At 46.4% G+C, this 17,244-nt stretch overlaps 1 protein-coding gene across 1 annotated transcript in view; it reads right to left on the reverse strand.

Moving 5' to 3' along the window:
- LOC129196231 (zonadhesin-like) overlaps positions 1–17,244 on the reverse strand; it is a 51,509-nt gene that overhangs the window by 5,102 nt on the left and 29,163 nt on the right. The window contains exons 36-62 of the mRNA XM_054803373.1: positions 17,000–17,233; positions 16,463–16,560; positions 15,642–15,819; positions 14,915–15,142; positions 14,610–14,705; positions 14,293–14,466; positions 13,353–13,508; positions 12,505–12,625; positions 11,894–12,111; positions 11,093–11,344; positions 10,799–10,990; positions 9,720–9,944; positions 8,990–9,139; positions 8,748–8,851; positions 8,108–8,325; positions 6,242–6,462; positions 5,891–6,037; positions 5,049–5,213; positions 4,659–4,810; positions 4,264–4,432; positions 3,901–4,009; positions 3,211–3,356; positions 2,722–2,847; positions 2,119–2,298; positions 1,709–1,933; positions 1,058–1,184; positions 532–731 (exon numbers count right to left, since the gene is read on the reverse strand). Of these exons, the coding sequence (XP_054659348.1) occupies positions 532–731; positions 1,058–1,184; positions 1,709–1,933; positions 2,119–2,298; positions 2,722–2,847; positions 3,211–3,356; positions 3,901–4,009; positions 4,264–4,432; positions 4,659–4,810; positions 5,049–5,213; positions 5,891–6,037; positions 6,242–6,462; positions 8,108–8,325; positions 8,748–8,851; positions 8,990–9,139; positions 9,720–9,944; positions 10,799–10,990; positions 11,093–11,344; positions 11,894–12,111; positions 12,505–12,625; positions 13,353–13,508; positions 14,293–14,466; positions 14,610–14,705; positions 14,915–15,142; positions 15,642–15,819; positions 16,463–16,560; positions 17,000–17,233 (4,611 nt within the window). The remainder of the gene's footprint in view (positions 1–531; positions 732–1,057; positions 1,185–1,708; positions 1,934–2,118; positions 2,299–2,721; positions 2,848–3,210; positions 3,357–3,900; positions 4,010–4,263; positions 4,433–4,658; positions 4,811–5,048; positions 5,214–5,890; positions 6,038–6,241; positions 6,463–8,107; positions 8,326–8,747; positions 8,852–8,989; positions 9,140–9,719; positions 9,945–10,798; positions 10,991–11,092; positions 11,345–11,893; positions 12,112–12,504; positions 12,626–13,352; positions 13,509–14,292; positions 14,467–14,609; positions 14,706–14,914; positions 15,143–15,641; positions 15,820–16,462; positions 16,561–16,999; positions 17,234–17,244) is intronic.

A 17,244-nucleotide genomic window follows, 5' to 3' on the forward strand; every position in this document is an offset into this window, starting at 1 on the left:
TCTGGATTTCTTTGTCCTAGCTGTTTCACTGGACAAATCCAGAGGCAAGAGTGGGTAGGCATGATGCCCTCCACTCCATACAGCAGGAGCTAACACATCAGTGAACTTAACATAGGATCCCAGCTGACAGAGACTTTCAAATGCTTGTAAAGCTATTCCTCCTGCATCCTAACCCAGCAGGATGCAAGCAGCACTGGCTGTCACACAGCAACCTTTGAACCCCTAGGTTCACTCTTCTGGTAATAAAGTAACTCCAGGCCTCGTCTAAGCCACAAAACTAGAGAAAACAGGGCTCGCAAGGGCCTGAGAGGTCATCCCGGAGAGACAGGACACCGATATCCAAACCACTCTTGACCCATGTCTCTAAACTCTCATAACAACCTACCACAACAAATGCTCCACAAACTGTGACAGCTCACACCTAGGGATTTATAACTAGAGGTTCGAGAGCTTTGCTCGCGTAGTAAAACTTTCTGGTTACAATTTAAGCTGCTATTTCTTGCCCAACTCCCCCACGGCAGTTCCATTTACCTCGCGGGCAGATGAAGCCTGCTGGGCAGGGCTGACAGGGTGCCGTGATGAGAGAGTCACTACGATAGGTGCCTGCATCACAGATTCTGCAGAATTTCTCAAATGAATCCCTTGGACCGGGCAAGTTGAGGGCCATGTGTCCTCCTTCACAAGGCAGGGGATGGGCACTGCCTGGGGGACAGTAGTAGGGAAACACACACCTGAAGGCAAAACAAGGCAGGAAGAAGGAAGAAAGTGTCTGAAAATATTTTGATTACTGGATTCAATGACCAGTGCAAACAAAATTAAAAGTAGTTCCCATCTGGTTCTTGGCTCAAGCTAACTAGTAGAAACCATAAATCTCCCTATGCAGTCTTAGCAGTCACCAAATCCGTAACTGTAATTATAAAGATACCTTTGCTTTTCACAATGTGCAAAGACCCGTGGTTGAAGCATTAACTTCACAGTTTTATCACAGGCACATTTCACAATATTCAGAGTTTTCAGAAACTGAAAGCTGGCTGCACCAAACATGCTAGGTACTCACAGCTGCTCAGGGCTATTGTACGTCGATGATCCTTCAGGACAGCAATACCCAGCAGGGCACACGGAAGGCACGGCTGTGTGAGCACCACAGTATAAGCCAGGCCTGCAAGGCTTTGGATTTACTGAACCTGGTGGAAAAAAAAGGGGAACTGGTGATTGATTATGTGACATTCCCTCAACAGGAAAGCACGTGTTGGGAAGACAGTAGCAAGGGGCATTTATTAAGTGTAACCGTCCATAAACAACGCACTTTTTCCATTGCTCACGAAAGGGCACAGATCTGTTGGAACCAGTTTTCTATTTAGCGTGAAATGCTAATGCCTGAATGCCTGGCCCTAGGATGATGAAAGGTATCTGCTCCTTTTCTAGGCCCAGACCACATCCTTTGGGAACCTCAGCTAAACGAGAACTGGAAGGGAAGGCTGAGAAATAGGAGATGGGAATTCAAAGGCCAAAAGTCAGGAAAAGGCTTCAGGGTAATAAATCCACTTCTAAAGCCACTCCATCAGTGACTATTCCCTGGGAGGGCTGCTGCAAGAGTGGGATTATAGTCACTGCTAAATAGTATGGATATGCCTGCTGTGCACTGTTCAGCTATCTCGACTCAGAAATGGCTGGGAATAAAGAAAACAAAGGAGCATGGTGATGTCACCTGCTGGGCATTCATAGCCAGGTTTACAAGGTACTCCTTGGGTGTTAGGCAGCCCTGTTGGTGCTGGATCCGGGCAATAGTATCCAGGTGAGCAGGGATCACACTCCTCCAATGATTTTGCACCAGGCTGGATCCTGGAAGTACCAGCTGGACACAGGAAAGTGTCCCCTCTACCAGGGCACCAGTATCCAGGGGGGCATGGATAATCCTCAAACCTGGTCAGACCTGTTAGGAAGAGAAAGGAATGAAGAAATGGAGGCTGAATGGCCAGGAGGGGTTTTAGAGAAGATTTTAGAATTCATGTGCTCGCTGTGAACACGAATTACCTCTCCTTTTCCTTATCTCTTCTTCAGGAGTTTTGTAATCAGCTCTAGAGGTGGGAAAAGGGCTAGCTTTCACCTGGAACTTACCTGATAAAGGGCACTGATAGCCCGGAGGACATGGCTGGCAATCTGTCAGGCTCTGAGCTCCTGGGTGCTTGCGGTAAGTTTGCGGAGGGCATTTCTGAGGTGCCAGGAGACTGCTGTGGTCGCTGTCATTGCCTCCAAAGCAATAGTGTCCTGGTGGACAAGGATAGGCCTCTGAATCCCCTACCAAGCAGAAAGCAGGGCTTTAAGGAGTCATCTTTTCATTGTAATTGGAACACCTTTCTTCTGTGTGCTCCCTGGGTCCTTCCTAAACTACTGCACATATATGTACAATCCACCTCCACGATCCAAGCCCCTCTTCTGACAGATGGCACACAGGGATATTTGGAGACTGGCTGTGATCTCAGGCTCTCCTACATTTCCAATGTTTGCTGGAACAGCGCATTATATTAACAGTGTTAAATACCTCTTTTCTCTGCAGATGCTAGAACTCATCACTAGAGACAGCGTGTCCTACTGCACGGACTGTTCCGCAACGCAGTGTCTGGTATCAAAGGTAGCCTCACCAGACTCGGGGATACATACAACTCTCTCGAAAAGCAACTCCCATTCCCTCCCCCTCACTGTTCATGCCCAAGTTCCAACCTGCTTTGCACCAGTGGCCTGGTGGACAGGGCAGGCAGTCTTCTCTCTTCACAGCCCCTGGAACATCTCTAATAGTATTGGCAGGACATGGTATAGGTACCTCAGATCCCTCCAGGCAGTAGAAACCTACAGAAATGGATGGGAAAGAGATGAAAGTAAAATATGAAAGCCTTCCAATGCCAAAAATTACTCAGCAAGAGCCTCCTGTTGTTGCAGGATGAACATCTACACAGCTGTAGGGATGCTGTGCATATAGAGAGTCAAAACAATGGCCTTCAAACTTTTCTGGACTAGCAGCCTAGCCCCACTAATTCAAGGTGACCTTTTTGGTCAGGCACACCTCTTTGTTCAAAACCAAAGGAGACCAACAAGCGATGACAACTTCAAAGAAGGGATCACAATCTATTATGCAAGATAACAGATGCTTTCCAGTTGGTTAGAAGCAAGTCAGCATTCTATACTTTAAATACTGCTGAGATTCACGCTTACCTGCAGGACACAGCCCTGCACACACCTGACCCCAGCGGCACCCAGACAGGAAGCGCCAGGAAAAGCTGTGGCCCTGTGGAGTAGACTGAGAGCTGCCAGCAAGGCAGAAGTATCCAGCAGCACACTTCCCCTCCAGCCGTCCATGCCTGGAGCAGAGATGACAGTAAGAATTTATATAAGACCTATTGCTAATGATTTGGTGCAGAAGCACAGCAAGTATTGACGCAATGAACTCTGAGGTCTGCAACAAAAAATAAGAACTTCTTACAATGATACGAGAGAGGAAATAGACCCTTTTTTCCCCACTTATAAAAACACACAAGATGACTAGTGAGCAAGGCACTTTTGAGTTCAAATTCCATGAACATGGGCAAATTGCTTTAGATGAAATTGTGGATGACTTTCCACTGGGCTGGACTTTCTGTATTACTTCCATATTTTCACAGATGCTATCTACTCTCTCTTTCAGATGCTTCTTTGTATCATGACAAAGACATCAGACTGCTTTGAGATCCAACACCTCTGTAGCCAAAAACTACATCTAAGCTTATAGTTCTTTTCTTTGAATGAGAGCGATGTGGTAGAGAAGCTGGGAAGAACTTCGCATCAACTTAGCAGCACAAAACAAGGATGCCAAACTGCTTAAGACAAAGTGAAAAAAAAATATGCAAGATTGAAATGAATCATAACCTGCAGTAGTGACCAGTTAAGCAAGGCAGGCATTCCTTCTCATTCCAGAGGCCAGTCATATTTGCAGGAGTGAAGGTGCCTTCAGGACACATGAGAGGAACCCATGTACCTGAAAGGGAGACCACAGAGACAATAAAAACACTAAGACGACTGTTGTGATCTGACAAGACTCTAGAACTGTATCAGAGCATAACGAATGACTCCCAGAAAGCAAGGTGGCAACTCTGCCACATTTGCTCATCGCCACCTCCTCACCACCTGCCCTACAGGAAGATACGCGTTCAGTTTGTTCAACTCTGGGATCACAGCAAGGCACACAACATTTGAATCCTTGGCATAGCTGGTATGCAAGTTTCAGCGTACCTGTAGGACAGTAAGAATGTGGTGGGCAGCGCTTAGGGTCTCCTGCCACCAGCTCCTGGCAGTAGAATCCTCTCTGGCACGGAACACAGGACGCAGAGCCCCTGGCCGGCTGGTATTCCCCAGCAGGGCATGGTGTTGGGTGGGCTGCCCCTGACCGGCAGAAGTGACCCTGGCAATGACAGAGAAGGAAGAGGATTGCATGGAGATGGTGGCAAACTTAGGGTCTTGTGCAAAGATGGAATCCCAGAATTACCATAGCCTAAGGCAACCTTCCCTGTGGTGTAATCAACATTTCAATCAGGCGTGCGTGACCCTTTGCCACTGTGGAAAACTAACACCTCCTGCCCAGAGCTGAGACCCACCTCTTTCACTGCCCATCTGTCACTAAGCAGTACCTTAGGGCAGAGGAATGCTGTGGGGCTGATGGAGCTGAAGTTTGCTGGGCAGTAAAACCCCTCAGCACAAGGTCCTGTTGGAGAACTCAAACCAATGCTAGCACAGAAAGACCCAGGATAGCATGGCACACAGCTCTCTGGGGAGGTACCACCTGAGGAGGAAACCAAAAGTCAAGGTCAGTGAGAGAGAGAGAGATGAAAGTACACCTAGTACAGTCACAGCATCATCAGCACTTGTTTGAATTGATAATACGTTGCCACCATCAGGCCTGGCTGAGTGTACCAATACCCTTCAGTGACCAAGGGGCATCCCTTCACCGTGGCTGCTAGCAATGAAGTCCCCCATCACCGTGCACCACAGGAGAAACCTGTGGGTGAAGTCATACTCACCTGTGGCATTGTTCAGGGTCCCAACTGGGCAAGCAACTGGGAAATGAGTACCCTCTGGACAGTAGTGCCCAAGTGGGCAGGGCCCACTGAGTGGGAACGCAGGTGTCCCACGCGGAATGGCATCAGTGGCTCCTCCTTCACAGTAGTACCCAGCTGAACACAGACCTGCCATGGGAGAACAGAGAGGGTGGCAATCGCCAGCCCACGGCACTGTGGTCAGGGAAGAGGCACCTCCTCAAACCATCAGAAATAGGCAGATAACTCAAGAGAAGCTGAAGCCCATCCTTGTCCTTTTTTATCACTGCTGACATCCTGGGCTGTTTACCTTTTGTTTGCCTTCCCTCCTCCCCATCAATCTTTGGCCTCTATCACTTCCTTTCTTTACTTGCACTGACCTCACCTGGCACATTTCACCTTCACTGGTTCTCCATATCTTGTCTTCTGTGGAAAGAGTTCTGCTTCTCTTCTTTTCATGCGTTCAACCTTTCCATGTGTCCAACCAGTGACAATTACTCTGCGCTCAAATGGGAGGGGAAGGATTTAGGAGGACAGAAAGAAGAGCAATCAGAGCGTTAAAAGCAAAGAAAGAGAAAGTGGAAAAAACTAAGGGAGACAAGGAAAGTAATGCAGTAACATAACAGTAACATACAAAACAAATGCTCAATTAGAAGAATGAAACAGAGAAAAGAAATGACTGATAGGCACAGACATAGGGTAGAAGGGTGCCCTCCAATAGCCTTTACTACCTCTCTTCACTGAGATAGGCTTGCTACTTCCCTGCATCCTTCAGCCCCAAATCTCCAACCCCTCTGTTGGGGGTGGTCTGTTACTATCAAACTCACCGTCAGGTTCCCAGTTAGCATCTCCTCTGCAGTACCTCCCCACTGGGCACAGCTTGCAGGCAGTGGGGGCCACTGCCCCCTCCAAGGTGCTCAGCGTCCCCTCGGGGCACGGCAGGGGGACAGCAGTGCGAACTGGACAATAGTAACCTGTGCATGGAGAGAGGTGAATGAGACACTGCTCAAAAAAGAAAAGAGAAAGAGGTGAGAACGCTGAGCTGGTGCTAATGGCAAACACCCCATTCCCCTGGAGTGAACCACTGCTATGGCTCAGCCAGAAGGGGTTGTGCACGCATCCATCACACCTCTTCCCCTTGCACGTTCGGGGTTTTGCTGCACACATGTATCACTCACCTCTGGGACAGCTGAGTGGCTCGACAGTGGCAGCATTGCTGCAGGCCATACCGGCTGGGCAGGGCAGGCAGACACCTGCCCCAGGCACAGGGCTGAACGTGCCAGGCTCACAGGGCACTTCTAGCCCAGAGCCTGCGGGACAGTAGAAGCCACTGGGACATCTGTATCCATGAATCCCATCAGAAGGGCAGGGAGCAGAGTTTCCTTCCAGGCAAACACACCTGTAGAGAAAGAATTCAAACCTGAAACAATGGGCTCACAGCCATGTTCAGAGGCAAGAAATGGGGCAGGCACTAATCAAGAACCAACGGTCAGCGCATTAAGAAACAACCCTTGAAAATGCAGTTTGTTTCAGTTATGCTAACAACTTCCCCCCTGCAGCTGTAATTTAGTGCCCAGCGGAAAATCCTGGTAAAAGGCTTTTTTTGCACTAAGCTGACTGGCAAGCGTTCTCATTCTGGAAGGAAAAGCCTTTGAAAACTAAAGGTTTTTTTACTTCTAAGCACAGGGCCCCAGCATTCAGTTCCTGCTGTCTTTCCTTAGCCTCCTTTTATCCCCAGTCTTCTTGTAGGCCTCTATTTTAATGTCATCATTGACTCTTCCCTTTACCACTTCCCTCCAACACTCTCACAACAAGAAAAGATGAGGAAATATAAAAACTATTACGGTTCATAAGAGCTAAGCAACAAGGAAATGACAGCATGACCCCATCATATTCTGCAGACGAGGATTCAAAGGATGTTATTTCTGAAGAAACAATTCCTAGCCCTTAAGGCAAATGACTGAGTGCAAAAGGAACAGCACTGAACAAAAGAACAGCAAAAATGCAGGTTTTTTGCCTGGAAGCCAGACCTATTTAGACTGAACAGCAGGCTAAGAGAAGTGGTGGATGCTACATGGTAGAGGTGCTCAAAAGCTACCTGGGCAAAGCACAAATTGTACCCTTTTGGAGTGCAAGAACTTCACAGAATTTGGAAGTCAAGGGTCGTTTATAATCATGTAATATTCATGACCACTCAACCCGGAAAACCTTAATCAGTACTGTTACATCTTTCTAGGGTTAAAGAAATTTTTGGGAAGGCTTAAAATTTGACTGGGACATGGCAAATCCCTCTTATTCCCAAGAAGTCTGCTTCTGTGGCTAATTATTTTTAGTCATTCCAAACGTAGCCTTTACTTGTATTCAGAGCTTAGCTTCAACATCTAGCTTCAAATTTCATTGTGATTTTCTCCACTAGATTCAAGAGCCATCTGCTATCAGAAATCTTTCCCCACAAAATCTCATTACACTACAGTGAAGGAATTTCTAAGATTCTCTTTCAAAGATAAAATAAACCGAGCTTCTGTAGCCTCTTCCTATGAGGCATACTCATAAGATGGACAAATATTGCTAATGGCACTTTCGGCTTGCATTATGCAGGCTGGAAATGCTACCTTGTCACTGGTTATTGCACCACCCTGTGGGAGAAGAGATAAAACACAGAAGGGAAAAACGATGCCCACGTCAAATTCTCAGCAAGTGTGATTATGAGGCTAAATAACAGATTCGTAATACACTAAACCTATGGTGAAAACAGTGAAAAAAACTTGTATAAGGCTGGGACAGAACATTAGGCAAACATAAAGGGAAAAGGAATGGCTGAGAAACGTCTACTGAGATCATCAAGTAGGTGCTATATAGCTGACCCAAAGGGCTAAAAACAAAGTCTGCAGTTTAATTAATCTTGCGTATAAATATTTGCACACAAGGCATTCCCCAAGAGATATTCATGTCCAGTATTTTTTAGTTTGGATGTCCCTCTAGTATAACCTATAGCAATCCTGTCAGCTGTATTTTCCCACTAACAAGCGACGGTCTCACCGCACCCTGCGTTACACAGCGACGTCTGGGCCAGATCAGACAATCCTGCCCCACTGCAATACCGTCCGGCTGGGCAGGGCCGGCACTGTTCCTCTGACTCCAGGCCCGCAATGGTGGAAAAGGATCCGGGAGGACAGGGCACAGGATTCCCTGTACCACTGGGACAGAAATGCCCTACAGGACAGATGTCATTACCAGGCAGACCAAAGCTGGAAGATTCCACCTGTATCAGAAAAATACAGAGAAAGAGAGAAAAGCATTATTGAAAGAAGATTCAGCACAATGTGCTACAGAGACAGGTTCTGGAAAGGGTACATAGGAGCTGAGCCCTACAAGTCTGCTGCCACTGAAACTAAATAAACACCATGGTGGCATATTGGACAGTAGACTTCAGTGCAATCTACGGAAACGGAGGCCTGGCCAGAATTTATTAGTAGGCAGCAACATATTCCAGCAGACGTTAAGAGCAGTGTGTCACTACATCCGAGGAGCTCTCAAGGGCAGCAGTAAAAGGCCTGAGCAACTCCATACACAGCAGTACTGCTTGGAAAATGTTACACCAGAAGCTACAAGATTGTGACAGCCCAATCCTTGTCCCCAGGTCACTGGGTTTACTGTGCTGCTGCCTGGCACTCGCTCACTCACCCTGTGTTTGAAGGGGGCTGGGCTGATGGCTCCCTTGGCACAATGATAACCTGAATAGCAAAATCCAGAAGGCTGTGATAGACCTGGTGCTGAGCAATACATGCCTAAAATGAACAGAAAAGCAATCTCAGTGTGAGGGCCTGTGCAGATCAGCAGAGGAGTCAGCATGAAGGGGGAAGTCATGTTCTCCTCAACCTTCCCATGTATGCCCCCTGGGTTTCTTGTGCCAAGTCCCTACTTACCTGCTGGGCAGGGCTCACAGTCAGACTCACTAGTGGCACCAATCCTGGGGCCAAAGGTACCCTTTGGACACGGATGCTCTGTACTGAACTTGGTACCTGGCAGACAGAAGTACCCAGCAGGGCACAGCTCAGGAGTATGTGCTCCAGAACCTAGGATACAAAGAATAGCATCTTGCTCAGGAGAAATTACACGAGGTGACAGGCAATGTGATTCCTTATCAATGCAGTCAACCTTCCTCCCCTGTTAGTTCAGCCAGACCCAGGACATGGGATTCATCATGTGTACTTCTGATTTAGTCGTTCAGATTCCTGTTGCAGTAATTGGAGAGAAACAGCACTTCCAGAAGAACTGCACTTCAAGTGCAATTCATCTCATCCTAAGGCAGACATCTAAAATGAGAAAGATAAATTGCACCTCTGAAGTGCCTCTTTCTCTCCACTGACTACAGAGGGTACAGAAAACTAGCTCAGATACAGATGTCTACAAAGGAGTCGTCTACAGTTTCATTAGATTAATCCCATCTAGGGAGTTCAATTCCACCTATGCAGTCATATTCCTTGGGCTTTTTGTTGCATGCATGAGCTGCCACACAGAAATATCTTTGTATTTTCTTGGGCATGGAGTTTCTTTCCCCAGACAGGAAAAAGATTTGGCTTCAGCCTACTTGTTCACCTATGGTGACATGGAATCCCTTTTTAACACATGCACAGCCCCCTCCAGACTCCTCACTTTTGTTAGGCTGTTCACAGAAGAGTCCTGCTGGGCAGAGGTCACAAAAGTCCTTCCTCTCCTGTGACTGATATGTCCCATTCTCACAGGGTATAGGAAAAGCAGATCCTGCAGGGCAGTAAAAGCCTCGTGGACAGCGATAGGGAACAGGAGTAACTGAGGTCTGTCCAGGTTGGCAGTGGTAGCCTGCAGAACATGGTCCTTCAGAAGTGGTTCTGCCCAGCCCTGCAACAACAAAAGCCAAGCCTTTCCTTTTCCTTTGCCAGATCAAAGACAATGGAAACCCTTATCTCCTGAAATCATGATCTCCATCATACATCCATAACATGCGTCAGAAAGTACCTATTTTCTGAAGTTCAGCCTCAGACAAAGAACATATTATCACAGAGGAAAGCCAGTTCTGAATTATATGCCTGGGTCTTATAGGCTTCCACTTAAAATGCTCAACTGTGATTCTGAGGCTCTCAGTTGTGGTTCCAGCTCTACTATAAACTCATGTTAGTTCACTCAAGTCACTTTGTTGCTTCAGTTCCTCACCTGAGAAAGGAAAAGCCTGTTTGTCTCCTGGAAGGTGATGGGTGAATCTGTTACTGTCAGTGTGACCACAAATATTTCAGTGTTGCGGGGAGCAAATAAACATCTTGTACAGACAGATGGTGAGAATCTCCAAGAAGGAACAGCTGTCTCAGAGCAGAGACCTAGGCTTCTAGCCAGCACCAAGCGCCTGTTTGCTAGGATATTTTGTTTCCCTGAGAGGCCGAAGACATATAAAACGTCTAAAAGAGGTGGCTGAGCCAAGGAAGAAAGAAGGCGTAATAGCAAAAATTGTCACGGGTGACCTGAAACTGCTACCAAGAACCCAACAGGAGTTTTGGAAGACAAATGATTTGGGGCATTTATACTTAGTGTGCATCCTGCAGAAACCATCGCTAACCAAAGATGATGTGTAGCCCTTACTGAGCTTGTTCTTCCTATATCTGCTACAGACAAGTCTGTAAGAAATAGAGCTGTAGTGGGTGTCTATCTTGACTCACAAGTGTGTAACCCCCCAGTTCCCAAATACACTAGCAGAGACTCACCACTGCAGAAGTATCCAGCTGGGCAGAGCTGACAGTCTGTTGACTGCCATTTTCCACTGTCAGAGTTGAAGCTTCCAGGGCTGCATGGGATTGGGGATTCAGAGCCTTCAGGACAGTAGTATCCAGGGGGACAATGCTTATGATCTGGCTGTGTGGCCCCAAGATCACAGAAATACCCAGCATAACAGGCTCCTGCAAGAAAGAAAAGCTTCAGCATTAGGTTTAAGCAACCAGAAAACATCAAAAAATACAAACTAGGAGATAAAAAAGATGTTAGATGGATGCAATACGCACCAGAAACACTGGCCAGGCCTTCTCCTCGGCAGAACTTCCCCCCAGGACAGGGCAGACAGGCATTACGGTAAGCCATCCCAGACTGAGGTAAAAAAGTGCCAGTGGGACATAGCTCTGGCTTGCTGCTACCTGGTGGGCAGTAACAGCCTGCTGGGCAAAGGTTGCCCGTCTCATCGTTAACAGGATTGGGTATACGTGCCTTTGAAGTGCAGTAATACCCAGGCAAACAAGGACCACTTGGGGACGAGAGCCCTAAAGAAAAGGAACATAAAGTCAAACAAGCCAGTGGCATTACACAAATCACAGGTTCTGGACTAAACAAACCAGACAAGCCTTGTCGTCCCAATGATTTCAGAGACTACTGGCCTGTGACTAGCTCTGTTATTTCAAAGCTCAATTTGCAGTCTCCATATGTACTTACACAATTGATTACCAGATAGCTAAAGGCCTAAACAGCATTCTCAATCACCTTTTCAGAAGGGGCTGATTGGTACCTGTCTCTCCATTAAGAGAAGACCAAGAACGAACGAATCCTGGAACCCAAGTTGCTTGGGTCTTGGTTTCATAACCTAAAACAAAACCACCTTAATCTGCCTCTTTAATTAAACTTACAAAAGATAGTTTGTAAAAATCTTTAAACTGATCTTAAAGATTCTCTCAAGGGGTCCCAGAGATCACTTCAAATGCTACTCAAAAGTCACACAAACTGCATACAGAACACTTCACCCATTGGTGGAACTTCTTGATTCTCCTAGATACAAAACAGCCTAGGATTGTATTTAATCCATATGTGATTCCTACCTGCACTGGCACAAAATGTGCCTCCAGGACAAGGTTTGCATTCCCTGGGACTTCCCAGTCCAGTTTGGTTACTGTAGGTGCCCTCTGGGCATGGGTACTGATTGGCAGCTTTTGTTCCCGACAGGCAGTAATATCCTGCTGGACATTCCATTGGTTTGACTACGCCACGTGAGAAGTTCTTTTGGAGATCACGGGGGTGGTCTTTTAGGGCACAGAACCTACCAGAAAAACCACAGTCTTGCCTCAGCCCATGCTCTCCCTCTGTTCTCTCAGAGACTAAGAAACTTTTTCTGCACAACAGTGACAGTCTAAGACTACACAATAAAACAAAAGCAAATTACTTGAAAAGAAACAAATGGAGAGCCAGATGCAACCTGTCAGGTCGATTTTGTCCATTCCAGCAGACAGACCTACCAGGATGGATTTTCTACGATACACGGGTCGCGGTACAGAAAATGACACAATAAAGTGAAAGGTGATATGAGAACAGAAACAAGAAAAAGTCTTGTATATCAAAGGATACAACACAGAGCAGCCTAAGGCGGAGGGAAATACACACGCTAATTCCTAAGGAAAGCATCAAGAGGAAGGAGTGAATCCATTTCACTTACATTCCTACTGGGCATGTTTCACACTGGCTTTTACCAGCCTGGTCCTGATATTTTCCAGAGGGACAGGGTATGGGCTCTGAGCTGCCAGCGGGGCAATAGTGACCCACAGGACACAAATAGTCTAGGAGTAAAAAAAAAAAACAAAAAACCCCACACTTCTAACATCACTGTTCTGCTTATGACCTGAACAGCTGTATAGTGCCATTAGAGGAAGCATCAACACAAACCTAGAACTGGAAGATTTAATAAGATAAAAGCTTAATAAAGAACAACAAACCCCCTGGTTTTAAAAGCATTGCTAAACACAGATTCAAGCGGTGCAAGCCCATACACTGCACTCTGAACACCAACTTCACATATCACTGAACTAGGCTTTTAACTGAACAGCTACGCAGACGTGTTGCCCTTAACAGCTTTCAGAAAGCTGAAGGGGCTGCAGCCTCTCTGCACTGTCAGAGCCACCTGTATGTTTCTAAAAAGTCAGGATTCGAGTTACACGTATCCCTACATAACCCTTATGAAAGGGAGAAAAGACAACTGCATATAACCTCTCTCTCACTAGCTCTTTCTAACAAAGAAAGATAATATCACAAGGAATAAACTCCTCTTGGGACATTTTTTCAGCTTGTTTTTTTGCCTTGGTAAGATCCCCTATTTTTCCTACTATATTTACACACAATTACCCACTACTTAACCTGCGTTATTTGGAATAAGTTTTGGAAAACATTTTTAATCTAAATAGCTAGCCATTTCTAAATATAACTTGAAACTGTAAGTAAAGGCAGATTTTAAGATCACCTTGCTACCGCAACTCCTGTAGGTAAAGAATGACCCCAAAGATTTCCTACCTGAATGCTGGCCTGACACAGAACCCTCTGGGCAAAACCATCCTTCTTTACACAAGCCCTCTGGGGAGCTCTGACCGCGCTGAGAACAGAACCACCCTGGGAAGCAGGCCTGGCAATCCTGTGCTGACTGGCCACCACGATGAGCCAAAAAGGAACCTAAAAATAAAAAGCCACGAAAACACATTCTCATATCATCCTAGACCGTGCTAGAAATGGCTGTAGAGAGAAGCCCAAGCTGCTCACACAGTAACTTTCTAGGTACGCTAGCCCTAGCTACCTCTTGCAGAAGATGCCAAAAGGATGCTGGCTAGGAAGGAATTCAAAGGGAGCACAGTCCCCAGTACTCCCTGAGGAGAGCAGATGACAGCCTTCCTCTAAGAGTGGTCTGTGAGAGGTTGGTCCTGAGTGCTGGCTGAGGTGAATTCCTATTTATTTATGGTCTGGACTGAGCAGTTCAGTCACTTCCTTAATGCAGCTATAAATTTAATCCAGGAAAGAAAGAAACATTCCACAGTCTTTCTCATTCAACTTAATCCTTTGTCTCATTAATGGTGATGTTAAAGGACAGCTCTCACTGTGCAGGGAGGGCTGCAGAGGCTCTTACATGTGCTGGGCTGTGTGACCTCTCCTTCACGAGGGCTCAGCAAACAGCTTCCCCCCCCCCACAGCTGCACAGCAGCACGTAGGCCACAGACTGAGGCTCCAGAGGCAGTTTTGCAATTACTGTCTGAATGCACATTTAGGACTGATGTTTCCAATAAAACAGCACTGGATTAGAGGCTAAGCTTACGTGCTGATAGCAGCTGTCCCTTGGGGAACGTGAAGGCGTGCTTCAGCACAAAGTAACAAGGGGCTGCAGAACAATGGCACAGACTCAGACAAGCTCAGCAGCTCACTGGGAAGAGAAATGATAACATGCAGCAGCTGCCATCAAACCTACCTGGGGGACATGGAGATGGAGAAGAACTCCCTGCAGGACAAAAGTGGCCTTGAGGACAAATGTTCCCTACTGCTCCATCCACGGGGTTTGGGAGTGTGGAGCCCCCCGTGCAGTAGAAGCCAGCCTCACAGGGACCTGACGGAGCTGCGAGCTCTGCAGTTGCACAGTACAAACCTGACGCGGGGGCCAGAAACAAGGCCGTCATTTAAGAGATATCAGAACCAAACAGTCACATCACAAGACTGGGATTGCTTAAGATTGTACTAAAAACCCCAACCCAACAAAGGGGGTTGCAGAAAGAAAGACTCTTCTCCTACCTGGAGTGCAGGGAAGAGGAAGAAATGAACCAGCAGGACAAAAGGTTCCTGGTTGACACAACCCAGCAGATCCAGAAGCTGGAGCTGCCATGCCTGCTAATGGAAAAGACACAGACTGAACTGAAACATAAGAATTGCAAGCAGTCTATCTTATCTAAAGAACTTGGAAAGAACAGAACTAGAGTACTGAATTAAGGCAAGTAAAAAGGGAAAGTAAGCCATCCTTAGGTGGGTCCTTTGGGTGACTCTGTAATACCACCTTCTCTATAATAATCATCATTATGCTTTATCATTCCCCTTCGTACCAGAGTAATTTCCAGGAAACACTGGTTTGCTTGACGTGGATCCAGGAGGACAAAACCATCCAGGCATGCACAGTCCATCTGGTCTTGCTAGGCCTGGCTTGGAACAGACCCTTCCAGGAGGACACAGCTGGCACTTGGAAGCATCCCAGATATTTAAAGCTTCACTGTAGGTTCCAGGGGGACAAGGATACTGTGTGGCAAATTTGGTATTCCTGGGGCAATAGTGACCTAGAAAGAAAAGACAGGTTTCATAAAAGTTAACAACATACTGGTGATAGCCTAGGAAGAATCCACAACCTGTATACATAGCATTCTCTTCACGTCTTTCTGAGAAGGACTGATCAAACTGCGATGATGGGCTCATCTTGCAATTTATCACTACTCTGTGATAGCTGCATCACATTGGCTGCATAAAACGAAGCTGATCAGTGCTGAGGATTAGCAATAGTTTTAATAGCATGTAGTTTTTTAATAAGAACATCTCAAAGTGTGTGATAAAGGTCTACTGTTGAAACTGTTTGCTCCATTTACCATTTTCCAGAGTCAGATAGGAACTGAATCCCAAAGAGCTTAAGTGCTTTGACCAAGGTCATTGATCTGTCCAGTCAAAGAGCTTTGTGCCTCATGCATCCCAGTCCTATGACAAATCTACTCCAAATAGTTGTTGGGGCATCTGCTAATCCCTTAAAATCTCCCAGAATGAGTGGGTAGGTGCAATCAGACCTACCTGCCGGGCAACCTGTGTAGTTAGTGGAAGCAGTCGTGCAGTAAAAGCCTTCTGGGCACTCCAAACACTGTGCCATACTCCAAGATGGGCCATAACTCCCTGCAGGGCATGGCTGGGCTCTGCTGCTCCCCACCACACAATAATGTCCAGGTGGACATGGTCCTCCACTGACTGTTGTCTTGGAAGCAAAACACCACAGTTACAGTCTACAAACTGAGAGGCTGGCCTTGCAAAAAGATCTATGTCAGATTCTAATGGTGAAGAGAATTAGACGTAGTATGAAAACCTGCACTTATCTGTCAGTCTTTAAGGCTGCACACCTATCCCTTTCCAAAATAAGGGATCAGAATTCTGCCCATAACAAATCTCGCCGGGTTGGCCATTTGGAAGATGGCACCACCCTTTCATCATTCGTAGTTCGCAGAGAGCTGTGGCATAAAACCGGTGTTCTGTAGAGTTATCATCTTTTAAAATTCTTATTGTATTTTGCCTAGGAAGAGGGCTGACAGATGCAGTATTCTAATCAAACTCATGCACTCCTAACCTCTGTAATTTTAATCTAATATGGCATTCCACTCTGCTTTGCAGCATCAATATGCAAACATAGAACTATTTTTGGTCAGCTTTTAGATGTATAAGCTGAAAGGAGGCCAGGTGTATTCTGCCATCTCCAGCCCCTTTCACTATCAATAAAACAGATGTACCTGATACAGAAGATAATGCAGTAAGGGAGAGTTTAATCCAGGGAACCAAGGTGACTTATGGTCTTCAGTTCCACGAATACAACATTTTACACTATTTACATCACCAGCACAGCTTACCCTGGGAGGTTTAGGAGAAGTGGCTCCTCCACTACAGTAGAATCCAGCCTCACATAATCCAGTCGGAGACACAAGTCCAGTCCCATTGCAGAAATACCCTGAAATAAAGAGGGACCACAAAATGACCATAATGATATTGGTCACATAAGACAGACAACAGCAAGTATGTAATGAGGAAATAACCACTGATGATGCCACCCATATCTACTCTTCTGGAGATGCTTTCACTCAGAATAGCTGTAAGTACAGAGCTCACATGCCTGAACAAACAATGCTCCTTGTATCATCTCTAAGTACAAAAGCATCTAGAGAAAGGGTGGAAAGGGAAGCTCACAGCACAGAAGCTTGCACTTCACTGTGAGTACCTTCTTATGTGGAAAAATGGCAGATTTATTCTCTCTATGCTCTACCTAACATCTCTCTCCAAGAAAGCAGTTGTTCATGATTGCCTGCTCTAGAACCACAAAGTTTCTCAGGAGCCCTAGAAATGCTGGTGTCTGTCTAGAATCTCATTAATCCTTTCTTTCCATATCGTACCTGCATCACATAGGAGACAGTCCTCGATCCCAGTATTCCCAGCTGAGTTGCTATAATAACCAGGAGGACATGGCTGTGGAAAGGCAGAGCCCACAGGACAGTAAGTTCCCTTCGGGCACGTGTTCCCCAGAAGACCATCTTTAGGTGTTGGACTAGAAACGCCCCCGCTACAGTAGAACCCAGCCAAACAGGGTCCTGTAACATGCGACTGCCCCGCAAGCGCACAGTAGTGCCCTGAGAAAGGA

Source organism: Grus americana, chromosome 24 (genome assembly GCF_028858705.1).
Source record: "Grus americana isolate bGruAme1 chromosome 24, bGruAme1.mat, whole genome shotgun sequence".
NCBI classification, from domain to species: Eukaryota; Metazoa; Chordata; class Aves; order Gruiformes; family Gruidae; genus Grus; species Grus americana.